The 23512-nt window shown below is 34.0% G+C and overlaps 2 protein-coding genes across 2 annotated transcripts; one reads left to right on the forward strand and one right to left on the reverse strand.

Annotated features, from left to right (window-relative positions):
* Positions 1 to 1021: 1021 nt before the first annotated feature.
* On the reverse strand, positions 1022 to 13964 carry LOC117117149 (geranylgeranyl transferase type-2 subunit alpha-like). Its single transcript, XM_033261360.1, has 11 exons — positions 13885 to 13964; positions 11946 to 12056; positions 11541 to 11665; positions 9999 to 10186; positions 8524 to 8721; positions 8031 to 8114; positions 6798 to 7012; positions 5604 to 5889; positions 4410 to 4621; positions 3433 to 3631; positions 1022 to 2986 (listed from the first exon to the last, which is right to left on the reverse strand). The coding sequence occupies exons 1-11, from the start codon at positions 13885 to 13887 to the stop codon at positions 2829 to 2831; spliced, it is 1779 nt and encodes a 592-aa protein (XP_033117251.1). The 5' UTR covers positions 13888 to 13964; the 3' UTR covers positions 1022 to 2828.
* Positions 13948 to 22890, forward strand: LOC117117120 (deubiquitinase OTUD6B-like). Its single transcript, XM_033261322.1, has 9 exons — positions 13948 to 14104; positions 15508 to 15656; positions 16541 to 16645; positions 17979 to 18116; positions 18548 to 18613; positions 19167 to 19275; positions 19863 to 19924; positions 20031 to 20147; positions 20993 to 22890. The coding sequence occupies exons 1-8, from the start codon at positions 13963 to 13965 to the stop codon at positions 20145 to 20147; spliced, it is 888 nt and encodes a 295-aa protein (XP_033117213.1). The 5' UTR covers positions 13948 to 13962; the 3' UTR covers positions 20993 to 22890.
* The last annotated feature ends 622 nt before the right edge of the window (positions 22891 to 23512 follow it).

The raw sequence follows: 23512 nt of genomic DNA on the forward strand, positions 1-23512 counted from the left end.
AAATTTATACCGTATCTGCGCTACTTTCGTAAATTGATTGCTTGGGAATTCATATATCGTTTTAGCTGCTGTCATGGATCCCAGCGCCCAGAATGAATCATGCTGGTAAAATAAACGTAGTCCACTAATGGTTGTCGGTATGATTTCCTCTTAATCTTTATGAAGAATTAGGACACGAAATCCACACTCGTTTCCGATTTGAATTCAGGAAGTACCGATCGAAACGAAAGTGAATCAATTTTAACATTTGTTGATGTATCTGAGACATCAACATAGAAAAAGTTGTCAAACCTGACATTTCACTTCTGAGTGTTGTATTACAATGAACTTGACAAAAAAACTGTTGTATGCCTATATTTAGTCATGGTCTGCCTATATATGGTCATGATGTGATATCATCAAGACCATATTTAGGCACGTCACATGTTTTTGTCAAATACAATTTTATAGTCCGGACACATGGCTTTACAATAAACTTGCAGGTCACTTTTTTTTCAAATAGTAAAATATACAATTTAGGGTTATGCTATTTTTGTGTGAACAATAAGACGATGGTATTTACTGGAACGAATGTATTTTAGGATGGTGACCAGGAGGAAACCAGAGGTGGCTACTTTCAGTGGGAAAGGCTGTCAGATGGGGTTCTGACAATTTAATTTCCTGTGAAGTCAAGAGGATGTCACGCCCCAATCAGGGCCCAGGGGAAAGCTCTAGTGGAAAACATCCATGTAAATGATACAAAACTGATCAAATTTTGGGCCATTTATTTTTTAAGCTGTTTTGAAGCATCTTATTATCGTGTTATGAGTTCTTTTAGTACTACGATTCATGATTGATGGAGAGGGGCCTGGGCCCGCAGATTAAGAACCCTCCCCACTCCCGCTATTGGCGCAAACATCAAGAACAATTCTGCATGAGAATTAATGCTGATAAAATCCAATCACTTAATAATCAATCAATTACGCTGGCAAGAATTAACATTGCAAAACCTGGATAAATTGTCAAGAAAATACAACAGATATGAAACTTGAATAATATTATATTTATTTTCATAATTATTAGATAGTCATACATACATGCTGTTTCTTTATATTTGATAGGGGTAAAAAATGGAACATTCTGGAATGACAGTCGAACCTATCAGAGCAAGGTTAGTAATACGCCCTTCCCCCCACCCAAAACACACAAGTGTTGTCCCAAAAAACACACGCGTTTACATACGATTACTCTATCCTTTTGTAGAAATCCATTTTGCCTTCCTCACTGTGGTGCTGTAAATATTATGACACTTAGCAATAAATGGAAGCTTAGCAACAATATCCAAGAGGCGGGGCTTTACAGAAAGGTTTACTGCTGTTGCTATACACCTGGTGTACATCGTCATGGTTTCAATCAGTTTAAAATTGGAAAAATCAACAATTCTGTGTTTTACAAACACTGGCCTGTCATGAAGCTGAACGATCTCTGCTTCAGATACACAAACAGCATCAGAGATACCAGTGTAAAATGGCCCTGGTCTTCATAATTTGCAGAGTCAAAATGTTGAGTCTTACATGTCTTACATGGAAGTCATTATAATTTGCACTTATGTATCTTCCAATAATAATTCTATTTGTTTTACTCCAATATTTAGTAGTCTTCTGGTTCCTTTTTAAAAGTATATATTTTCTTTATTTTATTTTATTTTATTTTTTGCAACAAACTTTGATAGTAAAAATCATTAAAAATTGCCACAAACGTTTGATGCAATTTCTACATTTTCAATGCGGTTTTCATTGCCAATGTAAACTGAAGCGACTCAAGATCATTCGGTATATTATAGACTGTAAATGTGTTTAGACTGTAAATGGAAATATCCTCCAATATTAAACTGCATTAGACAGTTTTCTCCTGGCTTGGCAGTGTAAAAACAGTATGCCCCTTATCAAGCCAGCACATTGCTTTGCAGTACGTACCAAGACCTACTAATATGAAGGCCTAAAGCTTTTGAGATTGACCAATAATCGGTGATGGAAAGGCATACACTAGATCATTGCAAAAATAATATATCCGATTCCAATAATTTTCATAGATAATTGGTCACCTGATTCACATATTGGTATTTCTGTGGCGATACATACTTTGCCGTTTGGTTCTAACGATTGTACATGATAATGGATCACCTGATTCCTGTATTGGTAGATTTTTTGTGGTCTGGTTCCTGTGCTGGTAAATGGCTGGTTACCTGGTTCCTGTGATGGTACATGAGCAGTCATCTGGTTTTCTGTGATAATAAAAAATTGTCCTTCTGTGTCCTGTGCTGGTACATCATTGTTCACCTGGTTCCTGTACTTGTACATGACAATTTACCTGTTTTTTTTGCACTGGTACATGATTGGTCACCTGGTTTTGGTGCTAGTACATGACTGGTCACCTGGCTTCTGTGCTGGTCAAGTGATTGGTCACCAGGTCCCTCTACTGGTACATTATTGGTAATTAAGTTCATTGCTCATACAAGTTACCTGATTTCTGTGCTGGAACATGAGAGATGACCTGGTTTTGTGATGGCGAATGATTGGCCAGCTGGTCTGTGTGCTGGTATACGGTAGGCCACCTGGTTTCTGTGTAGGTATTTGATTGGTCACATGGTTTTCTATGCTGGCATATTATAGTCCCTTAATTCTTCTGACAATACATGATTTGTGGAATTTTTTAAATTGACAGAATAGGTATTAAATCTTCTAAATGACAATTATAATACTGTCATTCAATGAGCTCCAATGAACTCAATATTTCAAGTAATTAGGAGTCTATTATCCAGGCAAGGTTGCCAGGATATGTAGTGAACATTATAGTTGAACTCCATTGAGCAATTGGATATGTGGAAATAGATTTTTGATTGCATTCTGGAAATCATCAAGCTGACAAACTGGGTTACCTGTGAGACTTAAACTTGAAAGATTTGGACAAGATGTTAGGGTTGAAAGGTCATCTATAGACTTGATACCTGGTTTAACTTGTGAAGGATCATAATAATAGTGGTAATATATGTTAATTATTTATACAAGATACAAAATTTTGTTATTTTCAAAATGTCATTTTTGAGATACACTGACAAAATCATACAAACCATGTAATTTTAAACAGATGCCTATCATAATAAAATAACAATAGGCCTAAAATACAGTAGTAATAATAATAATAACAATAATAATAATAATAATAATGTTATTGATGCAGCATATCAAAACAATATATAAAAGTAATACAATGAAAAACATGAATGAAAAGCAAATTAAACTAAAGAAATATATAGTATTTTATCTTTGTAGGACCATACAGAAAAACAGCATTACCATCTTCTCTATATGCTACCTTGCCTAAATATGTAGATAAATAAGAAATAACATATATATTCCTACAAGGAATGTGAATATATGCAGTGAAGGATACTGTTATTGTTAATGGAAAGTTCCTTGAGGGAATGCATAGGGCCAAGCCCCTGTAAACTTGCGATGCTGTTGTCGTCTGCTAAAATCTTCTCCGCACACTGTAACATGTGACAACCTGACAGTGATGTGAGCTTGTTGGATGATATGTTGATTTCTGTTAATGGTACCAAGTGTTCAAGATGAATCAGTGTTGTCAGTTCCTGGTGAATAAGAATGCAAATGCTTAGATGTATAGTAACAACAACAATCTAATAATGATAAACAATTCAAAGATTAATTCTGGCATTGTGATAATACCTGTATACTGTAAAACTTCTAATAATAACCCATTACTCTATTTAGTAATAACCTTCTAATAGTAACCCAACCTAGAAGTTATTATTTTCAAGTGCCTACATAAGGCTTAGTAATGCAGTAGTAACCAGCTACTCTAATAGTAACCCATATTCTAATAGTAACCCACCCTAAAAAAACAATCAAAGAATAGTAACCCAGGATTACTATTAGAAGTTTTATGGTAATCAAAGTGAAAAAAAAAACACGTTATGACAGTCAATTCAATGCACATTTATTCAATCAATGTATCATGAACATAACATAAATCTTTAGTTTTTCAGTAATAAAATTCCATTGATAAGGATCAAGCTATAGAAACAGTTTGGCTTGTCTCAATTGACCCTTACAAAAAAGTACAAAATAAAATAACACAAAGCACACTTATTATAACAGTACCATATGTACATACACACACACCCTCCCCACTCACCCACACACATACACAAAAAATGTATGGAAGTTGCATTGGAATGAGTGTCCTTACAAGTAATGGGAGGGGAAGTGGGGTAGTCAAGGAATTTTAACTTGGACCAACAAAAGTGAAGCACTATCTGGGATGAATTTTTCATCAAATAAATAAAAAAAAAATAAGTGCCCCCCACCATTTCTTAAATACACCACTGCATGTACATCGATTAATACCTTTTTTGACAAGTCAATCACTTTGATTCTATCTTCTGCAGCTTCAGCTCTTAATATTTCATTCTCTATACAAAATCTACTTCGCAGGTCATGAAAGTAGTTTGCGCGGTACGGATCAGTCCTCAGAAGGATGTTCATATAATCGACGGTTTGTGCCTCATAACGTAACGGGTCTAATGACCTCATCAGCTGGATAATTGTAAAAACACACCCTGATGAAAAGACGATAAAATGCAAATTAAAGGAAAAGTGAATTAGAAAATTAATTGTGAAAGCGATACAAACGCACAAGTTTTATCTGTCAGCATCTCTGGCTATTGATTTATGAATTTCGTCCATTTTCATTTCATTTACAAAACTCTTCCTCAAGAGAATTTGCTATGACGAAGAAACATCTGGTGACATCTAAAAGCTATCTTCAGAAAATAATAGGGAAGTCACAGAAATCAATCAAGCAATCAATATATCAGTTAATAGTGTACATGTACATATTAAATATGATACCTTCCATAAGAGGTTAGTATACATAATATATTTGAGTAGACTACTGTATCTCTACATATTATAAAGATAATAATAATCAGCAAAAACAACAGTAAAAATAATATAATGAAAATAATAATAATGTCAATAACAATAATAATAATAATAATAATAATAATAATAATAATAATATAACATACCAATAATATTGATAATGACAATAAAATTATAAGGCTAATGATGAGGTTGATCATATAACAATAATAATAATTATATATATAATACAATAATATATAATTATATATATTACTTATTATATATAACAATATAACAACAATAATAACAATTTTTTAAATAACATGATATTTATAACGACAAATCAACAACCAAAGATAAATAAATATTAACTGAAATAAATTATAAAAGGAGCCTAATTAGAAGAGACATGTCTTGGCAAAGAGTGGATTTTTTCTTATTTGCAAGAAAAAAATTAGTGGTATACATTGCAAGAATTGAACCATAGACCAAGGTATTGGAAGGAGGGCATCTTAACCACCACCCCACAGCAAGATAGTGTATGTTATGGACAGTTTTTCAAAACTGGAATACAAATTACACCAAATATTTATTAAAGAAAGTCTTTCCTTTACCTTTTATTAATGCTAAAAATAAGTTAAAATGTCGCGAGGACCAAAGGGACAGTTTGCTTACATTTGTTATCTGGTTCAAGTTCGAGAAGCTGCTGGCACGACTCCAGTTCTTGGGTTAGTACGCCCGTTTTTTCGACACTTAGTTGAGAAGAAAACAACCTTGCTGCCACATTCACTTCCTTACTCCAACTTTCAAAATCCCCTGCAGCGGAAAAAAAGTGAAACTTAATAGATAGCATCAATATAAAGGAAATGAAGCTAATGTTAAATGGATAGAAACGTGCTTTAAGAACAAAAAAAAATGGAGTTGGTACAAATTGGTCCATGCATATCACCAATCTCGGCAGCTAAGTCTACTTCCAACTATATCATTAAAAGTTGTATTATCAGATGAAAAATTCAGAAACCATCAACCAAAAATAAATAGTTGAATTAGCATATCTTTGAAAAATCATAAAAGGTATCAAGTTGAACATGAAAGGGGGTTAAAAAACATATAAGTTTACAGAGTGTTCATCAAAAATTTCTAAAAACTATTACAGTAGTTTTAATACCCAAGTACATGCAGGTCACTAGAACCTTAGTGGAGTAATGCCCCTATCACAAAATGCATAGTTCCTTTAGGCATACATAATATGTTTTATCTTTTGTATTTTTACTTTATTGTTTTTGGGCAGATACTAGTACCTTGATGGCTCATGCAGCAATAAAAATAGAATATAGCACTCTTATAACTGTCTCTTATACACATCTAGATGTGTATAAGAGACAGCTACTGTACTGTACCTTGGAGTAGAATGTCTTCCCTGACTCTTCCGGTACTTTCCTCATCAGGATAGAGAAGCGGAAGCAACTTGCTCCGGTAATGCCATGACGAGAAGTTGGAAAAATTACTACTGATCTTAGCGGTGGAAAATTCCAATTCATCCTTTGCTTTAACATTTGACCTTGCTACCACAAAACGACGATAGTCCCAGCAATGAACTTAAGGCTGTCTCTTATACACATCTATATAACTTAATGTAGCAAAACAAAATAATGATGATGATGATGGACAGAATAGAATACAATGTTCATTGTAATGTATCCTTAGAATTTACCTAAGTACAATAGTGTCATTCCAACTTTACATTGTATACACTTGTCTTTTGTGGCAGTCCTCACTCGTCAGTTTTTTCTGTCTGATGTTCTGGTTTTTGTTTTTGTTTTTTTTTTGGTATAAATTTTAATATAATAAAAAAACAAAAAAATGGACTGAAAACCACCATAACATCCACAACAAGGATACCCAAATTAAGGAATGAATATGCTGGCCATTTGATGTCGTCCACTCTCCATCTCTAACTTGACCATTCATGGTGACCACAACGCTGTTCTTATCCGGGATGAGCACTGGCTGCGCAAAGACTACCACAATCATATTGTGTCTTTTATTTGCGTACAAATAATTTATATTCTGGGGGCTGTCACCTGAAAAAATGATTCAAAACATGTGTAATTTTTTATAGCATAAATGCCTGTTTACACAATGACGCTAATGATCAACGATAAAACACTAAAAGCAATTGTTCATATAGAAAATTTTAAAAAATAAGTTTTCACACTAGCATGATTCGATAACGATTTATTATGTATACGATAAAAACATAATTTCACAAATCAAATGATGTCATAATCATTAGAAAACGATAAAATTGTAGTAGTAAAAATGATTTTATCGTTTACCCATGATTATGACGTCATTTGATATGCTTTGTGAAATTATTTTTTTATCATATACACGATATACCGCTTTCGAATTGAGCTAGTGTAAAAACTTCAGTTGGGGCCAAATTCAATAAATTGTTTGTTTGCCCTTCTTTTTTTAAAATGATAAATAGGGGCGGGTGGAAAAAATTTTTTTTAATTAATTTATTTTTTTAAATACTCATCAGATGGAATAAAAAAAACCCACAGAGGCCTAGAATGGCAATATCTTACATCAGACAACAACTTTAGACTAATTTGTAGGGCATTTGGCCAAAACTAAATAAAAATTTACTCACATTTTTTTTTAATTGGTAAAGAAAAAAGCTAAGAAAAACCCTTATTTTTTAAAGTTTTTTCGTTTCTTCCGCACCTTTATTTTTCAGTGAATTAGGGGCAGGTGGAGGAGAGTAAGCAATTTTTTTTTTGGCCTTATCGTTGATCATTATTGTCATAGTGTAAACAGGCCTTATGAGGGCAAAGCAGCCCGCAGGATGCCTGCAGGCCTACGCCAAATTTGTTGTAGGCCGAGAAAATAAATTCAAACTCCCGCCTAACATCTTTGGCTATTAAAAAACCCCTTCTTGTTAAGGCCTAACGATGAACATCTGCAAAAAGTAACATGAAAAAATAGCATAAAAGCTGTATAAAAACAGTGTATGAAGGTATGTGCAATCACATTGTACAGTAAACCTCAAATTTTCATAATAAGTTTGCTTGAACGAATGAATGGCATTCTTACCTCTTCCAAGCAACCATCGGTGATAGAACCACGCACTTTGATCATTTGGATCAGTAAAGAAAGCATTCTGAGCCAATTCATATTCTGCAACCAAAACAAAACACTTGTAAAAAAATTGTGCCAGCCCTCTTCTACTGCAAGGCGTATTTATTTTTTTTTTCTTTAGTGCATCCAACAGTGTAAAATACCAATTACATTATAAATTATAATTCAAAATACGATTTCAAAGAAACAATATTAAGTAAGAATAACAATAAATATCAATAAAAACAATACAAAAATCATAACAATGATAAATATTCAATAATAGCACCTAGTTAAACTTGAAACTACAATTATAAAAATCAGGATTATCATTTTAAGAAAGACAACAATTGCAAACTAAAGAAAGATTACACAATAAACCATATTTACAGATATTGACACGGGAGTATTTAACATTAAGAAATGGTTTATCCTCATTAATACCCTTATTTAGTGTACTGTACTGTACCTTGGAGTAGAATGTCTTCCCTGACTCTTCCGGTACTTTCCTCATCAGGATAGAGAAGCGGAAGCAACTTGCTCCGGTAATGCCATGACGAGAAGTTGGAAAAATTACTACTGATCTTAGCGGTGGAAAATTCCAATTCATCCTTTGCTTTAACATTTGACCTTGCTACCACAAAACGACGATAGTCCCAGCAATGAACTTAAGGAGTACACAAATATTTCCATTGTGAAAATAATGTTTTCATGAATACACTTCAATGTGCTTTACATAAATAAAATTGGTACTAAAATGGAGTGTAGAAGTAGGCTACACAATGAAGAAATCTGTGCAGAATTATACCATGAGTTCAATTAAATACCCCACAAACAAAAAAATGCACACTAATATATTATACAGTTACTTGCCTTCCAAAATGGCATTGAAAAACTGTTTGACTTATATAATATTTAATTTGACTTACAGATTGTTAATTAATAGAAAACACAACAATTTGGCATGTAAAATAAGGTCGACTTAGAAATTATTCGACTTAGGCAAGTTTAACCATATTACTAATAAGTTAATTCAATAATAATGATATAATGATAATAACAATAAACAACAATAATAATACTACTATTAATTTTGTATTATTATGAGTAACAGACCAACCCTGAATGTGTCTATGACTAATTCATTTATATATAATTGAATGACTGATTGAGTGACTATTTTATATACACATTCATAGATTTATAGACTCACTGATCATCTCTTTAATTGAAACACATTGACTCATTGATTGATTAACTTATTATTGATTACATTAATAATTAAATGACACATCAAATGAATAATAGACTGACATTCATTTATTGATTAATTACCTAGTGGTGAGTTGTTAGGAGTCCCATTGATTAATTTTACTGACTCCTTTTGAAATTGATCGATTGCTTGATCCATCAATTGCCTGTTTCGATAATCAATTGATTGACACATTGATTGATTGATAAATTGATCAATTAACACGTTGACCTCTAGACCTTTTTTTTAGGTTCCTTCCTGTGTGCCAAAACAAGTATATATACTGTATACAAACATAATTTTTTGAAATTATATTTAGTCATATATCATTAAAATGGTGTCTAATAAATTGGCGGGAAAATAATATAGTGGACATAGTCTTTGCCAAGTGCGAGTTTTCTCGTCTGCGTTTTGCATGGGTTGGTATACGTTCAGAGGGCGCCCCCCCCACTAGGGCAATCAAGTGTACTGTTGGCAAGAAAACACAACAAACATACATCAATTATTTATACGTTATCATCTAGGTGTATATTCCCTGAACTACCAGCCATTAAGTAGTAATATACGCTAGAATGTTACCCTGATTTTGACGAGTATAGTCGTCCCTAGCGTCCTCATCAAACACCCTGTGGGACAAGTATACTTGTCGCTGGCAGGCAATATGTTAACACTTTTCTTTGATGTCCACTTACAATTGCGCTCATCATGTTGAAGGTAGATGTCACATAGTTTGAGTTCTTTCTTCCAATCAGGATGAGGCATGTGATCCATGATCCAGCACCTGTGATGCCAGGCACCATACGACTTGGGATTCACCTGCAGGCAATCCTCAAGGAAAGAGAGCTCCGATGAACATAAAGCCTGGAAATCGTTTTCTGGTCTGTAATAAAGGCAAAATGAAAAGATAAACCTTCTAAAAAATCTTATGCTTGCTTTTTCTTTCTTATTTTCTACAACAGTGGAGGGAGTTAGGGAGTGGAGTTTTTTTTTCATTAATGAGAAAACATCCTGCTGAACTGAACCCAAGACCCTGACAGGGGTGGATCCAGAGATATCCGAAAGGTGGTGGGGGTGAAAGGGGGAAAATGAGAGACAACACTACCCTAGCGGGTCCGAAATTTTTGTTTTCTAGATGCCCGATAATTTATAAGGCGTTTTGAGCAATCAATAATTTCTTTTTTTTTTTACTTTCCCAAAGGGGAGGAGGGGTGGGGGTGGCTTTTCCCCATCCCTTAAATCCTCCCCACCTGGGAATAGAAGGCAAGCATCTTAACCACTAAACTATCTAACTCCATGCTTATTATTATTTAACTGGACTGGACATTTCTGCTTTCATCATTTTTTATTGTATGTAATTTTATGGCTGTAAACTGAAATAAAAGATTGGAATTAAATTCAAGAGATGGATGGCAGATGAAATGAACATATTTCCATACCTATTTGTCCTATAGGGACAATAATTTTTTTAATAATTAATACAGTAGAACCCCTCCCTCCTCTGGGACAGCCATAATTCAGGGGATATTTTTTGGCCATGTATTGAGCAAAAACATATCTTTCACAACTATTTCCAGCCCCTATTAAAAGGAGACACACTATATTAAAGGACACTTTTTCTAGTACCAAGGTGTCCCCTTAATAGGGGTTCTACTGTAGAACCATGAAACCATCTTCATAATTTTATTAATAGCAGAGGTGTTTCTTCATTTCAAAATTACTATTATGTGAATATTCTTTATTCCTTGCATATGAGACAACACATTGAGGAAAAAAAATGTTTCCTAATGGAAAAACTAAATTATAGCTTAACTTTTTAGCTCAGTAACATTTATAATTAAATCAACATAAACATAAACAACAAGAAAATAAATGCATGCCTAATCATCTCTGTCACCATCATCCTGGTAAAAAAAAAAACGTTTTAAGTTGACAGGATTATAATGTCATTTTGAAAATACCAAAATGATTCTTTAATCAAAAACAATAACAAGAATGTAACATAAAACCCTGGTCATGGCTTTATAAAGCACTTGCAGGGTATCACAAAGGAACAAATATAAAAGTGTTAAATAAAAAAACCACGATTTTTATAAATAATTTTAGTCAAATATAAATAAACATGATCATGCCTCTCCATACTTCACAAAAGGACTGATGACAGATGGAAATTTAAGCAATTTTCATTGTTGTTTCAACATGATCATAGCAGCTTTTAAAATGAAACCAATTCTTACCGTGATGAGCTCACTTCTAAGAATATTTCTTTCCTGAAATTCCACATTGTGTAAAAATCAGGGTTGGCGGCTAGCACTTCTCTAGTCAAACCCAATGCTTCATCATCCAGCTCTTTCTCGGCTCGCTACCAAATAACAAAGCAAACAGTAATAAAAGTAATGATAATAACAATAACATTTAATAATTTTGAGAGTAGTAAGTAGGTTTAGTCCAATTTGTAAATGTTAAAAACAAAATAAATTTGAATATTGTATGAATTATTAATAATTAAAATTGTATCCTACTACAGGTATATGCATCTACAAACAGTAAATTTACAGTTTTTTTAAAATCTTGATAGCGCAACACTGTCAGCAGACCTACCGGTATATTTTCAATCTTAGTAGTACTGTATACATACAAACCTTTTTCCATATTTTTGAAGTGACACCATTATAAACCTTTAATTTCTTTTCCCGTTCTTTTCTTTTAGCTTCCTTTTGCTCTGCGGTGGTTCGTACTTTCACACGCCCATGCTGTAGAGAGAGCGGTACAAACAACTGATTTGATCAATCCACAATGTGTGTTGTTCCAGAGCCGATCAATTACAAATCAAGATTAAGAAGATATAGACAGAACATACTGATTTATTTTTTTATTCAAATTCACACCTGGCAAATATGTAATTTAAATAATTTACAATGAGATAAAGTTGCCGGTGACAGAAAAAGGCACACAGACGAGCAATCTCTAGGGACCTCAGATACAGTGGCGGCACTAGGAAGGGGGGAGGGGGAATTGCCCCAGATAATTTTCTTTCCCCCAGATAATTTTCTTTTCCCCCACCCCCCGTAAAAGTAGAAAAACTACAATTCGTAGGGGAGAAAAAAAAATGATATATATTTTCTACATATTATTAGTAGACTATCTATAAAATTGATTAAATAAGCCTCTGAAACCCCACAATTTTCATATTTTGGGGGTGGACCACTTTCAAAACATTTTGGGCCACCCCAGCATATTGCAACCCCTCTAAAATTTTGCCTTTCCCCTCACTTTGCGCCCCCCCCCCCAAGACTTCAGACTCTGGCGTCGCCACTACTCAGATAGCAGCCAATCTCAAATTGCACAGGTTTAGATGGTACATTCTCAATTAGGATAAAGAGGTTCAAATATTAATTTGGCAAAGCGATACAGCATAAAAATATAGTGAAAATAATGCCACGTTTTTGCCATATATAACTAGCCAGACTGAATATATCCTCCGCACAAAAAACAGGCCTAGAAATTCGTCCACACATTTTGGAAAATATGGGCTGATTTCCGAGCATTATTTTGCCAAAAATTTGGCTTTGACCTAAGCATAATATATAACTAATGTATTATGCAATAGTTAGGATTCTGCGCCAGGGATGGATTTAGGGTGGGGCCTGGCCTCGGTCTCCCTTTCCGAAAGTAAAAAAAAAAAAAGAAAAAATTAATCGCTCACAACACCTCAGAGGTTATTTTTGGGTTTCTAGAACACAATTTTGCGGGGGAATGCACCCAGACACCCTAGGATAGTGTTATCGCAATCAGCCCCACTTTCGGCCCCCTTTCGGACATCTCTGGATTCGTCCCTATGTGTGCACCTATTTTCCTAGTAATTTTCAGCGCAAATTTGAGCTAGTTACTGTAGTTAAATTGAGGTATACTGACTGTATGAATCCGCACAATTAAAATATTTTACAATATGTGAAAGAGATACATACAGCATAAAAATCGTCTGTGAATGCATGGAACTTGTCTGTGTCATGTTTTTTAAGCCATAAAATGTCTAGTCCTTCTTTGTCTGAAGAGTTTACTATGGCGGTAAAATGGCTATTAATACTGTAGTTCAAAAGAAATTTAGTGATGATTAGTGAGGGCGCACTGCAACAGATGGTAGGCAAAAAAGTCAAGTTTAAAATAAAATTTAAAATAGTAAGCTCAGGATGTTTATATTGTAACATGCTTCTTACATGATATTAATATGGATCTCCATTAATCAATGGACGAAAAAAAAAAGTGACACGACTGACTGTTGATGGTACCATGGAGGAAAAAATTTTATTTTTCCCCACAAAGATCACTTCCTCTGTTAATTCATTTAACTATCATAGGGCTTTGGCATTGTGAATTCCCCATCAAATAATTCAGGACACCTGACATCAAGGCCTGGCATTAACGCCTAGCCATACACAGAGCCTAGGCTAATCTAAAATCAAACATCAACAACACATTATGCACATTGGTATCACATAACATATTTGAGGTAATAACTTCAGTATTTGAGTTTATCATCTATTTAGTACTATAGAATTATCAAAATACAAAATAACCCACCATTTTTCGCCAATTGGAAATCCTCTTTAACGAACTACGCCCTCAGATACATAAACTTGTTGAATTTTTTTCTCGAGGATGGCCGAGAGAGGGAGCACTCGCAGTAGAATGAACGTACTCGTTTGTGAGAGAACGAAAATGGGAGATTGTGAGGGAAGTGAGAGAATAAATCATGGAAATATTGCACAAAGGCACAAGAGAGAAAGGAAAGAATTAAATGGTATGTTTTATAATAATATATATTCATGTTTTACTGCCAAATAGGTGACTGTTACTGATGGTCTGTGTGGGAAGCGATGAATCTCCTCTTCGCGATCACCGTTCATCAAAGGCAGAGTACAGAGAGAATAAAGAAAGCCCAGTTCTGCTGGGCAGTTACACAACACAAGGCCAAGTTTATGTACTGTAGGTCAGGACTAGGCTAGGCCCTAAGCCTAGACTAGTCTCATCCTTCCTTCCTCAACCCTAAGTTAGTTGTGCTGTTATGTGTTGCAGGGAAGAGGCCTACATAATATGCTCTGCTGATTTGTGTATCATAGGCCTATATTTATTAATGGTTTCAATTTTGGCAAACATTTTTTTCCATTCTCCTAATTTGGTACTGTAAAAAATCCTTTAAAAAATGGTTTTCTGCCTATATGATCACTCAGTATACATCACCTGATGAAATCTGTTGGAAAACCAATCCAATTGCAATAGGATTGTGAAACAGTGGAACACACCTTGAAGGGGGAAAGGGGTTTGTGAGCATCTTTTTAAATGTATTTTTGTGTATAGGTAGGCGCCTAATTGTCAATTTTGATATTTGAAACTGAAGAGGTAGGGCCATAGGCCCAAGTGGTTCTCCTCAGTAAAACTGCCACCTTCTTTAAATATCACTACCCAACACAGACCCTTGTATTATCTACAGTACACCACAGGTGGGCAAAGGCCTGCGCTGCGGCCTGCATGCAGCCCGTCTGCGATTTTTTTTTTAGGCCTGCGAAAAATGAATTACAAACCCTATGTGTGCGGCCCACACCAACCATCTTTGGCTAGAAACACCTTGTTTTTTGCGGCCCGGCACTGATCATCAGTAAAAAGTAATAGTAAAACTGAGCATAAAGTGGCTATAAAACAGTGTATGAAGGTTTTTGGAATAGATCTGACACATCAAAGTTTGGGTGCAGCCCTAAGAGTTGAATCAAAAATTCACTTTGCTCCTCCGACCAATTTTAATGCCCACACACACTAATTATTACTGTCAAATTTGCTCCTCAGGCAAAAATTGTTTGAATGTGGCATTGTACTTTAATATTTATTCACTAAAAGTAAAAAAGCATTTTAATGAAAATATATTATGTAAGTTTTCTCAATTGTTCTCAAAAATCATAAAGTAATTAGATTAATAAATGCTATAGCAATATTTGTTTAATTGAGAAAAAAAAATTTAATGGAAGATTGAATATTGGTGGTGAGCATGATAAAAATAAAGGTGCGTGGGTGGGGTTTCTTCTGTTTCGTTTTATGACAAATTCATTGTGGCAGGCAGTGTGTTCGCAAATAAGTCTCACCATTTTGAGATTAAATATTAAGAAAAATACTGGTAGTGAAATTAAATGTTTGAATTGTTGATTTTGAAAGGTAAAATCCAAGCTATGAAGCATGCTATTCCAAAGGGTGATAAGAAGAAGAAGAAAGAAACAACAATAGAAATCGCAAAACTTGAGGCTGAGCTTAATAATCGTCAAGAAGAAGAACTTAAGAATCTCATTAAACCCAATTCAGTCACGGTAAGTTTTTAGGCAATTTGAATTCTCATGTCTTTTTTGACTGGTTTCGGAGCATGCATTTTACGTAGCATTGATGCTGGTATGTCCAGATGTTTATTTAGTTGGCGATTCTGTATAGCATGCAATTGAAAGATGCTGGTATAAATGTGGGTAGACTTTTTCAAATAATCTCAAACGATGTGGATGTTTAATATTCATATGTGAACTCTGACACACTAAAATCAGTCAAAAAAAACATCAAACTTCTTGTTCTGCTTGATATATCCTGCCAGTGGATTAAATATTTTTAAAGAGGTTTTTGTTGAGATATTTATGATGATTGTTGTGGTAGTTCATACATCCTGCCAGCAGATTTAAGATATTTTGAGAGGTTCAGTTTTCCACTATACAAAACATACAGTATGGTATGTCCTCTACACACTATATGTAGTTACTGTACGTACTGTAGGATATCATGGCACACATGGGCAGATCTAGGGGGAATGCATAAGATGGCTAGCCACCCCATCCTTCTGAATATAGCCCTCTGACCTTGTACTTGAAACAAAGTAAAATTCCTAGTCAAAGATCATTGTAAAAAAAATTGTCTATAGGCTAAATGTTTGCCAATACAAAACAATTCCTGGAGGATGGCCCCCAGACTTCTGCCTAAGCAACCTTCTTACACCACCTAGCCACCCCACATTCCCAAATCCTAGCTCCACCAGTCAAATATATTGTTTTGTATAAAATGTTAAGATTGCTTATGTAAATATTTGTTGATTTCTGTTCTTTTGATGCCTATGTAAACAATTTGTTATACTGTATGTAATTTGTTGTGGTAATTTTTCTGAATAAATGTCTTGTGATTAATAATATGTAATATTTTCATTATTCTCTACTAGGAAAATGGAATAGAAACAGGAATGGAAAAATTAAATATGCAAGATAAACCTGAAGAAAAAGTGGAGGAGAAAGTTGTGAAAACAACAAGAGCACAAAAAAGAAGGGTAATGCATTCTGCTTTAAGTTAAAAAAAAAAATATAAGAGCCTTAATGTTAATGATGTTGATATGTATAAACATCAGTATATCCTGGTTGTTTTCCTGGAACCACTCCTGTGGCTTTCATCAAACATCTGGGTACCATATGGACCAGTCATTTTTACTGTATATGATAAAATCAGGAAATAATATCTGGCAAAGGCGGTCACTCATCGCAAAAATCGATTTTAGTTATTAATACAGAATTAAACAGTAAAATGAGAGCTATAAAATGGTGAAAGAATCATTAAAGTCCGACATTTCGTTATAAAGTTACAGGAGTTTAAACATACAGCTGTTCGAAGAACAATATTTGAGAAATTAGCCTTCAGAGTTTATGATTTTGGGCATTTCTCAGACAGAAACCATCAACAAATCGTTAAAAATTGTTGTTTTAACATTGTAAATGGGGAAAGTAACAGGATAGCATGATGTATAGATATACAAAGGTCAGTTTAGTGCAATAAAATAGATTTAAACAGTTTTGACATTCCAGCATGTTTTGGCCATTACTGTATCTCTGAAACAGGATTTGCGACAAGTGACTGGTTTGGCCTGTCTTTGCTTCAAATCCAATTAGATTGTTGCTGATTTAAGCGATGTCTACACTATGAAAACTTTATTGTCTTTGTTGGTTTAAGGTCTGTCCACACTGCCAAATGAAATTTTGTATGTGTCAGATACATGTTCAATTCAATTCAGTCAACATTTATTTGGTACTCTAAAAAAAAAAATACAACAGAAGTAACCAAGGAGTACACATAAGAAAACAATTTCTCTTTGTATGTACCCCTTTTACAAAATACAAACATGCATCAAAAATAGTGAAAAAACCCAATTGTGGCTTGCCCATTAATGTGATGTGACATCATCATATGAGTGTGAGTGTGACATGGCATCATCATACCCCATATATGGGTAAATCACAGATATTTTCGCAAAAAAAAAATTATAGTGTGAAAAGAACACAATGAAAATTGATTTACCAGCTTTGTCCGTGCTATCAAAATTGTTGTGACAAATTTATGTGATGTGTGCCAATATATGGCCATGATGATGTCATATTACACCCAAATATGGGCATATCACATTTTTTTGTCACATTCGATTTTATAGTGTCAACAGAGCTTTATTCATACATCTGTTATTGCCAAAAGAAACATTTTTGCGTTCTGGATTTGAATCGAAAAATGATACCATATTTAAAGTAATTAAATAATCGTGTATTAGTATTTTTATTATATTGAAAACAATTTTTTATTTGATAGAAGTCTGAAACTTTGACCTAATTTCCTTTTAGAATAAAAAAGCGAACAAGGAAAAGGAGCGTGAGCAGAGGATTGCTGAAGAAGAGTCGAACAACGTGTTCAGTAATAGAAAAATGGAAGAGCAAAAGATCAATGCAATTTTAACAGGTCGTGGCCTATGCATCCGTGAGGTAAGGGGATACGGGCAACCCATTCATTATAATCATGAAACCGTGAATTCTAGTAGAGTTTTGATTACTTAGTGGAAGTTTGGGAAACCAGACTGATTTTATTACAGTTCCCTCAACTGACTGGATGTTTGGGACCACTGTCTTTATAAAGCACAATATGTAACATAAGCACAATATGCAATGCTTCGTCTTACTCTACCGTAGAAACAAGGCTTCTTCTGCAGTACCTCCAGTTATCAATTTCAATTTTATTCAAAACGAGAGTTCAAATACATGAAAAAAAACATTCACTTGGTATCTACAAATCATATACAAATCCATGACAAAACACATCAATGTACACATTTTTACTTCTGCCGCAGTAACTCTAGTTATGCAGTACTTGTAAATGCTTATTTGCATACATGTGTTTTCTTATATTTTCTTACCAGATTGCATCAGATGGTCATTGCTTGTACAATGCCCTGATTGACCAACTTGCTAGACAGGGAGTACAGGTTAGTCTCAGTCCTATTGCAGTTAATTTTTAATGTCATTTACAAAAACATCAAATTGATAGTAGACTTAGAACATGCATATTGGTACGATTATTACTCTTCACATTAAGATAGAAATGTAATCAGTGTGTTGGTGTTTAAACCTGCCAGGTACCCATTTGCACTCCTGGTCAGAGGGAGAATACTATGAATGCCTTGCCCATGGACAAAAGTGAACTACAGACGAAAATAAGTATGACTGAAAACTCTGCACTTCATAATGAACTGGAGTCAGTGCCGTATTTAGGAATACTATATTCACATGGGGAATTATGGGGGAGGCACAATGATCAAGGGAGGGCAAGCTAGTTGTAGAAATAAGGTGATAGGTGAATTTTAACTGCTTGACTTATAGCGTAATTCAGCAAATTTGTTCAGCAAATTTCCAGTAGAGGGGTGCCTGGAAGTGCGTCACAAGCTTTTTCTGCAAAGTGTGTGTCTATTAGACCTCTGTAGTAAACTATAGACCTTTGGCATTCAACTATTAACCATTGAATTGTAATTTGCTCATCAGACTAAGCTGCAAAACCTGCGAGAACAGACAGCCGAGTACATGAGATCTCACATGGAAGATTTCTTGTATTTCCTCTGTAAATCAGATTCAGGGGAACCCTACACCCCAGGTATGTATGTTTTTTGTGTTGATTTAGTTTTAAGTCATGAAGTCCGTTTTATCTTTCAGCTCATCAAATCAACTCATTCCTGCAGAGCTCTGATTCTGCATACTAAACTTGTTCATGGGTACCTGTACCGTTGATATCACTATCATTCTCATCCTCATTATCATCAGGAGTAGCATCATCAGCAATAACATTAAGACTTAGTAACCCTTGACCTTACCGTTTTTTTCTTTTGCCTTAAGTATAAGTCTATCTGTTGCTTGTTCCAGTGTGTCTCTATGTCATTTCTTAACCTTTGTCTAGTTTGACCACCCCTTTTCCCTCCCCTCTTCTCTTCTTCCTTTTTAAGTACTATTCAGTACAAAGGACTGATTATCCACACAATCAAGGATCCTGATCCATTAAAGCAAATGAAGTCCCTGCTGCAGGTCATTTGTTCAAACTGAATCACTTGACCCTACTTTTACAGATAGAGCTTACCCAAAGTATCTACTTATTGGTTAATTTATTGCAATATTAAAAAATAAATAAAAATAATGTCGATATGTTATTATTTTTTAATGATTATTGACTTTTTGTTTTATATACAGAAGAGTATGAAGAATACTGTAGAGAAATAGCAAATACCGCAGCATGGGGAGGTCAACATGAGGTCAGTTTGTTTTTCCATGTTTTTTTTTTCATTTTTTTTTCTCTCCATAATTTCTACATATTTTGTAAATAATTGTTTAATTCAATTGCATGTTATTTGTTTATAGATCAATGCCATTAGTCATATTTATCAGTCGCCTATTGAAGTGATCCAGGCCGACAGTCCGCCACTGACAGTCGGTGAACACTTCAGCGAAAAACACATGCCACTTATCCTTTCGTAAGTACTTTACGTATCTTCGGCTATATAATGTGTGAGATGTTTGATGCATTGCTACTGTTGTCTTTTTGTTGATGCTGCTGCTGCTTTTGATGATTGATTGATTGATTGATTGATTGATTGATTGCTTGAGTGAGTGAGTGATTGATTGAACTTTTTTTAAAAAAATCATCTAGCAAATGTAAAACCTCCAAGAATATGTAGATAATGATTTGATTTACCTTGATTTACTTTGACCTTTTGACTGGAAACCTGTTAAGGTTTGTGAGTCCCTCTATAGTATGATATACTTTGATAGGGTTCGTACTTCAGGCTGTGGTTTTGCCATTGCGTTTCAAGGTGGCTTTTAAACTTAATTATAGAAAAGGCATTAACAATGTGATATGGCAGGCTATTCCAGCTATTGACTATAGCTAATGAGAAAAACTTTTGTCGGTCCTTAGTTCTGCAATGAACTTTTCTAATTTGTATGAATAAAGATCTATTGATGTTTTTATGTTTTTTTTATTATTTGAAGTGAACAGAGGCCTGTACAGACAATAGCTCTATCTGCACTGTACCAAAGGTTATATGACAAATACCTGTGATATGCCCTTATATGGGTGTAATATGACATAATCACTGTCTCTTATACACATCTAGATGTGTATAAGAGACAGGTATAGATCTACTAAATAAATAATACGGGAAGAGATACAAACTATTATATTTGAGCCATAGATCTGGCGAAATACTTGTTTCACATTTTGGAGTATCGAGTTACATTTTATTCAGATGACTTCAAGCTAAAATATTGTCGACATTAATTTGAAGAATTCCTAGTTTATCAAGCATGTACATCCTATAAAGAACCGACATGCCTTTGGACTGGGTGAGCACTACAATTCAGTTATACCAAAATCCGAGTGTACAAAAGTGAAGAATGACGATGAATTATAGCAAAAAATCTAAATCAAATTCAGCTTTTGCACTCTATGTTGTTTTATGAGTTTTATTAAGTTGATGGAAAGTCCTCATCTAAAGCATTCACACAACTGAAAGTGGGAGATGTCAGGCAATAGCAGGTACAAGGTAGAAAAGTGACAAGAAGGGAGAAAGTGAAGTGAGTTAGGTGGTGATATAAAGTTGGTTTTATGCAGCACAACATATTGTAAATGACTTAATATGCACTGTGGTGATTTTTTTTTTAGGCTTTGACGCAACTCTTATTCAATATAAGAAGCTTTTTCCATTGCGTATTCACTATAAAATTAAAATGGGACGATGTGTTGTATGAACGTTAGTGGTATTAATTTTGCCATATATTTAACAATTTATAGAATATATTTCTAATAAGCTCTGCGGTGCTTAATGGACAAATTCATGTTCGTGAGACACTTATTTTAGAGCAGCGCTTATTAAATTATTTACAGTATGTACTCTATGAAAAACCAACTTACTGAGTGTTCTGATATCGTGTCTCTGATAGGCTAATAGGAAGGTAGAGAGTTGAATTTGTGACATTACAATATTAAATACAAACCTTTATTTTTTGCATGTATGTTAAACCAAAGTGTATGTAATATTTTAGTTGGCTGTATACACTATGCAGTTTTTATGATTCTAGTTAAATTCAAATGTGTTGATAAATAGTGCCTTTTGCTTTTGAATCAAGATATTTATTTTTTTCTTTGTTTACTATTTCTTGTGAATGCTAAGTAAGAGTACTACACCATTCCCATTATAAAATGTATAAATTGGTGGGAATTAGGGAGATCGTACAATATAAATTAAGTATATATTAGGAACCCCAGACAATTATGATAGAACAATCTATATATCAAAATCATTTTAAAATTAGGCAATTTTTTACCAATATAAATTAAAATTCTAGATTTATAAAGAAAATTGAATGTTGTTGATTACAGTATTTGCAACCATTTTTATTAGTAAAGTTGATGTTCTTAAATTATTATTATTATTTTTTTTTTTTTTCGTTATTTGGAAATAGTTTCATTGACATTATCTTGAATGTTATTATTTTATTTGTATATCATTTCCATAAATCAGATAATAAAAATGCAGTTTTTCTTGATGAGTTTTTAACATAAATGCAAGATTTTATTTATGCAACTAAATATTTAAAAGAACCAGAAAACAGATTTCAAGAATTTTTTTGCGGAAAAAAATAACTTTTTCAAACATTCGATCAAAATCAGAAATTGGAAAATCCATGTAAAATGACTGATTAAAATATAAAATGTAAATTGTTTAAAAAACAAATTGCAAGTAATGATCCTTCCACTGCAACTTATTTAGATTCATTAGGTATTTAAAAATCAAGTTTTACCTCTCAGAAAAAGAAACCTACTTGAAAATAGAAGGTTTTTTGTTCATTTATAATTTATCCAATATTTTTGTGTAGTATTATGACTGAGGCTTTAGCTGTTGCAAATTTTGCTTTAAGTTGTCTATGTAAAAAGTGATAGTGTTATTTTTGTTGAATATATTTGTGCTATTTTAAACGATGTATAATTGGTAACATTATATTAAAGTTTATCATTATTATATTTTGATCATTATGTAATGTAGTTCATCAGTATTGTATTGTTTGTATTATGAAATATATCAGAGTTTACATATTTTTATGTCATGGTGTTATACTTAATTAATAGTTGAAGCCATTGAGGGCGCTAATCATGCAACTGAGAACGAGTTTCAAACAAAATACCTCTGTAGGATAATATGCTACCTACCTTCAAACTTCAGATAAATTTAATTTTCTTGCCAAAGCAATAATAATATATGTATTTTTAGAAATTAATTGTAGGGTGGCACTTTTACTGGGAAAATTTTAGAGAGTGAACTTTTCAGTTCACCCCTTGGATAATGTTGTTGAGGTCCCACAAATCAACAGTAGGAAGCTTTTGATCGCACAACGACGGCAGGACGTAGAACGTAATGAGGTCACTAACAGTCATCTGCGCATCATGCAAGAATGTTAAGTTCTAGTCGCATGGATTCCAGGGGCGGCGCCAAATATTCCCCAATTCCCCCCCCCCCCCGGATCCTCAGCTAGCGCTGCCCCTGGTGAATTCTAGCGTCGCGTTGTCAAACAAATCGAAAGCTCCCTAATGTAAAAGCATATGCAGACGCTGTCTCTTATACACATCTAGATGTGTATAAGAGACAGTTAACGAACTTTCAACAGAAAGGAACATCGAAATGAGTGCATACTATTGCAAATTAACTTCGTGTAGGTAAATAAGGTTCTTTACAGGCCTGTTGTGCTATTTATATTGGTGGTTTTTTGTATTAATTTTTGTACAGCATTGATTGAAGTAGCCAGCGAAAACATCGTAGTAGCCGATCGAATGTGCCGGTTGCCGG

The sequence above is a fragment of the Anneissia japonica genome, unplaced genomic scaffold (assembly GCF_011630105.1).
Source record: "Anneissia japonica isolate Jap-2015-1 unplaced genomic scaffold, ASM1163010v1 scaffold287835_len3118868_cov185, whole genome shotgun sequence".
Taxonomy (NCBI): Eukaryota; Metazoa; Echinodermata; class Crinoidea; order Comatulida; family Comatulidae; genus Anneissia; species Anneissia japonica.

Bases quoted from the DNA above. Each gene is read 5' to 3' on its own strand.
- LOC117117149 (XM_033261360.1), bottom strand. The intron at 10,187-11,540 runs GTAAGAATTGGT...CCTTTATTACAG, and splicing joins TTAGAAGTGAGCTCATCACG to ACCAGAAAACGATTTCCAGG. The intron at 2,987-3,432 runs GTATCCTTCACT...AAGTTAAACCAG, and splicing joins ACTTTCCATTAACAATAACA to GTATCAAGTCTATAGATGAC.
- LOC117117120 (XM_033261322.1), top strand. From the start codon at position 13,963: ATGGCCGAGAGAGGGAGCACTCGCAGTAGAATGAACGTACTCGTTTGT. The intron at 14,105-15,507 runs GTATGTTTTATA...TGATTTTGAAAG, and splicing joins AGAAAGGAAAGAATTAAATG to GTAAAATCCAAGCTATGAAG. The intron at 15,657-16,540 runs GTAAGTTTTTAG...ATTCTCTACTAG, and splicing joins TTAAACCCAATTCAGTCACG to GAAAATGGAATAGAAACAGG.